The sequence below is a fragment of the Amblyomma maculatum genome, chromosome 7 (assembly GCF_055883805.1).
Source record: "Amblyomma maculatum isolate TAMU_Amacu chromosome 7, ASM5588380v1, whole genome shotgun sequence".
In the NCBI taxonomy this organism is placed as follows: Eukaryota; Metazoa; Arthropoda; class Arachnida; order Ixodida; family Ixodidae; genus Amblyomma; species Amblyomma maculatum.
In genome coordinates this window covers 12836451-12844292 of record NC_139350.1, presented here as the reverse complement: position 1 = coordinate 12844292, position 7842 = coordinate 12836451, and the positions used below count along the sequence as shown (strand labels likewise).

At 45.3% G+C, this 7842-nt stretch overlaps 1 protein-coding gene and 1 pseudogene across 1 annotated transcript; one reads left to right on the top strand and one right to left on the bottom strand.

Moving 5' to 3' along the window:
- The first annotated feature begins 2814 nt into the window (after positions 1-2814).
- On the top strand, positions 2815-3941 carry LOC146182721 (uncharacterized; annotated as a pseudogene).
- Positions 3942-4551: 610 nt separating this feature from the next.
- Positions 4552-7402, bottom strand: LOC146182720 (uncharacterized). Its single transcript, XM_084609591.1, has 4 exons — positions 6846-7402; positions 5985-6108; positions 5778-5912; positions 4552-5719 (listed from the first exon to the last, which is right to left on the bottom strand). Exons 1-4 carry the CDS (start codon positions 7331-7333, stop codon positions 4703-4705), a joined length of 1764 nt encoding a protein of 587 aa, XP_084465717.1. The 5' UTR covers positions 7334-7402; the 3' UTR covers positions 4552-4702.
- Positions 7403-7842: the final 440 nt, after the last annotated feature.

Here is a 7842-nt window from a genome sequence, read left to right as displayed (position 1 = left end):
ACTAACTACAAGCTCTCTCTCTCTCTCTCTCTTTATTACCAGCTGCTAGCACTATCGCAGTTGAGCCTTACAATAAAGAAACCCCAGCACAAATGTAAAAAAAAGATACCCCCGAGACGTCAGGCCGAAATGACTTATGTTGAAGGATCGGGCAATGCATGATCTTTATACGGTAAAGTTTGGTGCTCACAGCTTTAGGAATTCAGCATCGTACTCTGTACATTTGCCGCCCTGCTAATTTCTTTTTTTTTTTTCACGTGCTCTGCTGCACACGATTGAAGATAGCTTCGCAGTACTAAAGTTAATCACTTTGTGCACATTTGCTGACGTTATTAGCGGAATCAAACAAACATTTAACCAAGGCAACAGGCAGTGAGACCGCGGGCCGCAAATGCGAATGAGTATCACAGTACGGGCGTGGTTATTCGTTTTTGTTTGATAAATGTAAGGCCTTACCTACTTGAACTCCGGTTTCTCGAGTGAATGGTTTTAAATTCTTTTTCCTTAAATAGGAACATGGAAAGAGGAAAGAACTTGTCAGGAACAGACTGTTACCTTCGACAGTAGTCAAAAATACAATAAATGTGATCAAAATTAGATGACCAGTCAGATAAAATTGACTAATAAGACTTTTTATAAGCACTATCTGGTGGCTTAGGAGTTCACAGTCATATCACTTTAAAGCAAACTGACCCCGATTTGGTCTAATGCGAAGTGCGTGCGAAGCCCCTCTCGCTTGATTTCGCTTTCATTTCAAGGCAAGGATTTCAAGGTGATCCTTTCGGCAAAGATCGGCGAAATCGGTGGCTGTGGTCCTTAGTGGCAGCGCAATGAAATATCCGGGATCGCTTAACGCACTTCATTAAGAGGGTGACCGGGATAGCAGTGTGGCCTGGATCCACTGCGGGCAGATGGAAGGAACATGACGACGACATGCAATGCACACGCAGAGAGAGCAGCAATTAAACGCAAGGAGTGATATGTCCGCTCGGCTTGCGCCCCTCTGAAGCATGTATCGTTTTTTGACCACATGCTGGTCATGTGTACCATTATATACAGGGAGACAAAGTTACGGTTTAACTGAAAACTGTGGAAGCTTGGTGACCATGTTAAGTAACGCATTGCTTTCGCTTCGCCGTCGCCTTTACGATGACCCTTGTGAACGTTATTTGAAATGCGCGCCCCACCGCCACACTGGTTGACACATTACACGAGCAATCTTCACGCCGTGCGCTTCACGAATCACAAAACATTTCACCAACGACTACCACAGCCATGCGTAAACGTGCGTGCACCCAACAGTCAGCAAAGGTTTAAAAGAAGAAAAAAAAAACCCGCTGTTAATGTTCCTGTATAGACGGTTTCATCCAGCGCCGACCGTACACTGGCAACAGTGTGCCCCTGTATCAGGCGCCCTTAGAAAACTTCCGGTTGTGGTTTGTTTTGCTGGCGTTTTGTGTGCTCTCGCGCTCGCGCTGTGCGCATTTTGTTCGATTTTTCCGTAGTATATCTATATTTGTGCGGATTGTGGCATTCCGTGCGTTGTTCAGTGTCCAGTGGCTCGCCGGAACAACGCCTTTCTCTCTTTTCGATCCTCTTGAGGCGGTATCGCTTGATTGTATGCGGTTGCTCGCTGGAAATGTGTTCAGCGTCGTACAAGTCACCTGTGAAGCGCTCAAGGATGGGTTCGTGTTGTGTTGTACCTGGGTACAGCCTTCGCTCAGGAACAAACCTTCTTTCGGCAGTGCGAACGTTCAGGTTCCCCAGCGAGGCCGGTAGGAAAAACGCTTGGATAGCAGCGGTGCGCCGAGACAACTGGCAGCCTACAAAGAGCTCTCAGATTTGCTCTGCTCACTTCATCCAAGGTATGTTGTCACTTACAGTAGCGCCGGCGCTGTCATGTGGTCTAGTTATATAAAAGTACTACTGCCGCCTATACTTTATTAAGGTTCGTGTCATATCTTGTGTGATCCACGCGCGAGCAGTTTGAAATCTAACCAGCTCCTTAAGTTCATGAGTACAGAAGCGTGCAATGTAAAGTTTGCATCTGCTAAGCGCAACGCCACAGGGTAACGATATTTACGTCGGCGTGTAGCCATACAGTCGCCGTGTTTTTTTTTTTGTTTTTAGTTTTTATCTGGAGCACTACTGCTCTTCTGCAACTTCACTTATTTAGACAGGTGTATCGCTGCCTACCGGCATGTAGACAGCCGTGTCGACGATAATACTTTACGCAGATTATAATCCCAAAAATAACTAGTGGTATCCATACATACATGCAGGGAGTTTCGGCCACTATCCGGGCGTATTTACGGCTTCGCAGAGGCAGGTTATGTGTTATTCTCGTGAACTACAGTTTTTAGTACCTTGCAGGCGTGGCAAAAGTTGATTCCCTTTCAATTGACCTTGCTGTTTAATATTACAAGGACGTTTGAGAAATTCATTTGTGTGTTCATGCATATTAAGAACAAGCCATGCTGATATCACAGAGTGTGCGTATGTGCGCACATCATCTCGCCCTTTTATTAGTGTGTACACACAAGCAACTCTTTTCACTAATTTCATCCTTTGTCTAGCAGCAATGAAAGTGCCATTAAAAAAATGTTTAGTTGCAGATAGTCCCAATGCGTGTCATAATTTTTATCCTTCTGTATTGCAGGCCAGCCATCTTCTGATGCAAACCACCCAGACTATGTTCCTTCAGTGTTTCCTTACCGAACACAAGGAAACTCAAAACAGAAGATTGCCAGATTCGAACGTGCTCAAAGAAAACTGCCTTCCGAACAAAGAGATGGCATTGCCGAATCCTGTATTTTGACCTCCCCAGGTGACCCCACCGACCATGGCGACAGTCCAAGGAAGACGTGTGATGCTGGAGCACAAACAACCCTCACTACAAAGGACATTGAAGCTCTGCTGGAAGAAAATGAGTTGACAAAAAAACATCTCACTGAAATGAAGCAAAACTTTCAAACTGCTGAAGATAGACCTGCTGCAAAGGAGAATAAGCCCATTAACCTTCCAGAGATCACACAGACTGTGGTGATGCAGTCAGATAAAACTTTAAAGTTCCACACAGGGCTTGTATCCGTAACAATGTTCAGGGCACTGCTGCAGTTTGTGTTGTCTATTTGGACACCAGCCCAGACATGCCTGGATGCTGAACAGCAGCTTCTCCTAGTGTTAATGAGGCTCAGACTAGGACTGCTAACCAAAGACCTCGCATGTAGATTCAGCATTGCAGTAGGTTCTGTGAGTGCAATTTTCCACTCGTGGCTTGATGTGCTAGCCAAGAATTTTGAGCAATTCATCATTTGGCCATCGAGAAAAGCGCTGCAGTCTCACCGCCTGCCAGCTTTTCAAGACACATTATTTGATAACCTGAGGGGTATCATCGATTGCACTGAAATATTTATTCAGCGTCCAACTTCAATGGAAGCTAGGAGTCAGACATATTCAAACTACAAGCATCACAACACCGTCAAGGCACTTGTTGCAATTTCACCTTCAGGTTCAGTTACATTTGTATCGAAGGCATGGGGTGGACGGGTTTCTGACAAAGAGCTCACACTGTGTAGTGGCCTGCTTGATAAGGTTGAGGAGGGAGATTGTTTTCTTGTGGACAGAGGCTTCCGGTGCGAGGACATGTTTGCTGCTCGAGGGGCTAAAATACTAATGCCCTCATTAACAAAGAACGCCCCCAGCTGCCAGGAGAAGAAGTCACAACATCAAGAAAGCTCTCACGGGTCCGAATTCATGTTGAAAGAGCCATTCAACGTTTGAAGCTCTTCAGAAGTCTCCAAAGTGTGCTGCCAGTAAGCTTCGTGAAAAGGTCGAACGATGCAGATTGTGCAACAATCGACAAGATTCTGGTTGTCTGCTGTGGGCTTGTCAACCTACAAACACCAATCATCAACAACCTAGCTTCCATTGAAGTTTGACGCTGAATAAATATTTCAGTGCAAATTCTTGGCTAGCACATCAAGCCACGAGTGGAAAATTCCACTCACAGAACCTACTGCAATGCCGAATCTGCATGCAAGGTCTTTAGTTAGCAGTCCGTCTGAGCCTCGTTAACACTAGGAGAAGCTGCTGCATAATGAGCACTTCCTCCATTGTTCTCGTGGATGGTGACATTGTGGCGTGATGTGATCGTTTCAATGAGTGCAAGACTGGACTTTTTTGGAAGTAACATTTTTATGAGAGGCTCAGTTTGGCAACATTGCACCCGTATTATCTTATTTCATGCCAAGTAAAAACCAAGACTGGAGTTATTGCATTTGAGCGCTTTGCAGTTTCACTTTAAAATTTTTGTATTGTCCTTTCGTTCTCTTTATTATTGCACATGTTTATTGCACTGAACAATCATTATTGTAGATGGGAAACATGAAGCTGTACTTGAGCATTTACAGTAAAAGAATGCAGGTGCCAAATAAGATTACAGCATACCTGCAATCCAGTAAACAGAGAATATGAAATCTAGTAATCATAATGGCTGCTCATAATGTCACGGCATGTGTTTAATATTTCACGAATCCTAAACATGGTGTCTGAGCCTTCACTGGCTCCGTGATATCAGAGAAAAAGCGACATATATATAAAATTGCAAGAAAAAAGAAGCAAATCCCACAATTCTGAATGTGCCGTCACAGCAGAATAGGACAACAGATCGAACAACACTTAAACTGTTTCATTAGTCTGCTTACTTTTGACACTTTATGCATGTCCACAATTTTGGTGTGCGTTTGAGGTTTACACACTTGAGGTGAAAACCGTGTAGGCATTGAGTGCACTCTACAATGCGTCCAGATTTGGCACCGTGGCAGTGGCACGTGGATTTCGCACTTTCTATCTTCTTTAAAATTTGCTCTGACTGCAGCTCTGGGAAGATGTACTGAAAGAAAAAACTTTCCGCTCTGGCTTCTGTGTCTGCCCAGAAGTGTTCATCAAACGTCATAGCCTCAACCAGCACTGAATGTCCTGTGTACACTACGAAGTAGGCTCGACGGATTCTGGTAATAGCCATTTGGGCTTGTATTTGCGTATAGTATGCATGGTCATGCCTCAGCTTTAAATCAGCATTAAGATAAGCCAGCTTAGCAGTAATAGAAGCACCTTTTGCCGATGCAGGACACTTCACCTCCAGCACAGCGCTCTCACAGCATGCACAGGAAACAATAGCGTCTGGAGTTGCTGCCAGGAATGGCAGCCTTTCCAGCACAAACAGGCCACAGTCTCTTATTTCAAGTTGGCTGTGATGCGGTGACTGATGAGTAATGAAAGCTTGTTTTGCTTGAGGCTCTGCTTCACAGCCCCAGCGCAGGTTTGGCACATGTGGTGCCTTAACATAACCCATAATTTCAGCAACAAGACCTTCTGCCCCTGTTTTACATCTTGTTACACGGTGTAACACAGAGGCAGTAATCCTGCCTCGGCGCTCTTCCTTCCATGTCGTGTTCTTTGACTGGCCACGAGTTGTCTGTTCAATCTCAATGCAGTGTGCATGCGACATCTGCACTTGTTTCGCTGTTAGCAAGTTACTGTCACCATACACAGCTTGCAGTGGAAAATGCAAGGCTGATTGTTCGGACACGGCTGATTCTTTGGATTCTTGGGCAGCAGCAGCTTCAGTTGACTCGGGGGCAGAATCAGTCTCTTCACTGTCTGTCAGTGAATTCAGCAGCAGTGTGTTTGGTGCAAACCTCTGTAAGAGCAGATAAAGGAATCAATGTAAACCAAAGAAGACAAAATAAAGGATATTGAATATAAGGATTCACCTTGACTTGCTGCATGAAGCTGCGAACCTCATCATTGCTCCAATTTGGTATTGTTTTTTGGGGTCTTGGGACAATCTCAGGAGCCGGATGACCCACTTTGGGCTTGAAGAACTTGATGTTGCTAACTGGTGCTGGCTGCAAGAAATTTAGTGTTTAATCCTTGTTTCTGCACTATTTGTTGATGCAGAGGAAAGGAAAAATACCTACTCTGCTCCTTCGTGTCACCTCAATCCACTTGCACTGGACATCAGTTGGTGATGCATCACTGTAGTGCACATTCGCTTGAATGCTGAAGAGCAGTGAAGCAACATGCGTGCAACATTCTCCGAGGCTGCAAGTTAAAGTAGTGAACACATGCTTATCAGCAACTCACAAAGCACAAGGAAAAAACTTATCAAGAGTTGTTGTTAGCCTCGGGTTGTTAGCGCCTGCGTTTAGTTTTCCTGTTTTTGTCCTCTGTGTGGTTCTGTGCTGTTTTCCATCTTAGAGAAAGAAGCCAATAACTTGAAATGTGTTAAAGAAGAAGCATGGCGAATGGCAACGATAGCAACATGCTAACAGCCATGAAATTACCAGCAAAGCTGTGTCCTAGGTTGACTGGATACGTTTCCTAAGATGGAAACATTATGTAGAAGGGAAAACAGTGCAACCCACGGGACATGAAAAAACACGCTGGCATAACGCGCTGCATGCTATGGGACATTACAGGATACTGAATTTTTCCCCCTTGTCCCTTAAACCTTTCCTCCTGTACGCAAGAATGATCCCACACTACGGGCAGCATGAGCCAAGAATAGCCTAAAGTGCTAATGAAAACAGTGCATTTCGGGACTGAGTTTCTTGCAAAGACCACTGCAGAAAAATTTGTGACAGGACTATGGAAGCACTCTAGTATTATAAATTAGCCGCGGTCAATGCGATATTCTCGTCACGTTATCTAAGTATTTTCACTAGCGCGTTATCGCGCCACAACTTTGTTTCCGCGACACAAAGAAACAGACAACCCGACACCAGCACTGTCAGTAGGAAGCGGCCGAAGCAGCCAAATACGGAGCGTGTAGTACTTACCCCGCCATGCAGGTGCAGTGAGCAGTCTCAACATTCCCGTCATCTTTGACAACACACCACGCTTCGTAAGACTTCGTAAGCGTTTGGCTTGCGTCCACAGTGGCCGCAACGAGAACCACACCGCCGCCACGCTCGCCTGCTCTGAACGACTTCAGCCGCTTCACCTTTCCACTTAGGAATGCGTTGTATGCTGCACTCATTTTGTGGCTTTTAAACTGTTCCTTTGTGTAGAAACAGACTCCTTCAACCAGGTATACGAAAATGTCTGTCACTGTGACAGGTGGAAGGTTGCGCGAACCTGACGTGAACGCGAACCGCGCGGCATCGTCGAGTGGGTCGGGAAGCTCTTCGCCCTTGAACGTCAGTTTCTCTCGATATCGGTTCTGTGTCTGCGTGTCAAGCTTCTTAAAATACTCACTCGACATCACGGTACACCAAACTGCTGCAGCGTCGCGCACGGAAGAAAATAACAGAGCCGCACGTTGCATCAAGCAGCTAGTCGCGCTGCGAAGGCATGCCGGAAGTACTTGTGCCGGAAGTTTACTCGGGGAAGCCAATCAGCGCCAAGCGCGGTTTGTTTACAAACATTGAAACTGTCTATATACTCCCTACGGAGCATATACAGGAACACTAGGAAGCGTGCGCCTTCCCTGGGGACCGGTCGTGATGCTTAGAATAAAGTTAAGAATGGCAAATGGTTTTAAAGCATTCTTGCGCTTATGTTATCTATCCTGGAAACTTATATTAAACATTCGGTCGTCGCCAATAATTGGTTTGCGATGCTTGAAAAAGGATTGTATTTCTTAAAAACTGCCTCCGCGTTCGAAATACTTTCCCCAGTGTATGGGCGGTACTCTTATGAGAGCTGATCGACATAGGAATACGCAGCCTGTCGGCCAGATTATTAACAACTTTTAAACTCTATGCTGTTTGTCAGTCGTCTCTTACTTGTTTGATGTGGCATGATAATGAAATAATCGAAATATAGAACGCATCG

Coding starts and splice junctions, on each gene's coding strand:
- LOC146182720 (XM_084609591.1), bottom strand. CDS start 7,333: ATGCAACGTGCGGCTCTGTTATTTTCTTCCGTGCGCGACGCTGCAGCA. Junction 6,109..6,845: donor CACTGCACCTGCATGGCGGG/GTAAGTACTACA, acceptor TTTAACTTGCAG/CCTCGGAGAATGTTGCACGC. Junction 5,720..5,777: donor GCTTCATGCAGCAAGTCAAG/GTGAATCCTTAT, acceptor CATTGATTCCTT/TATCTGCTCTTACAGAGGTT.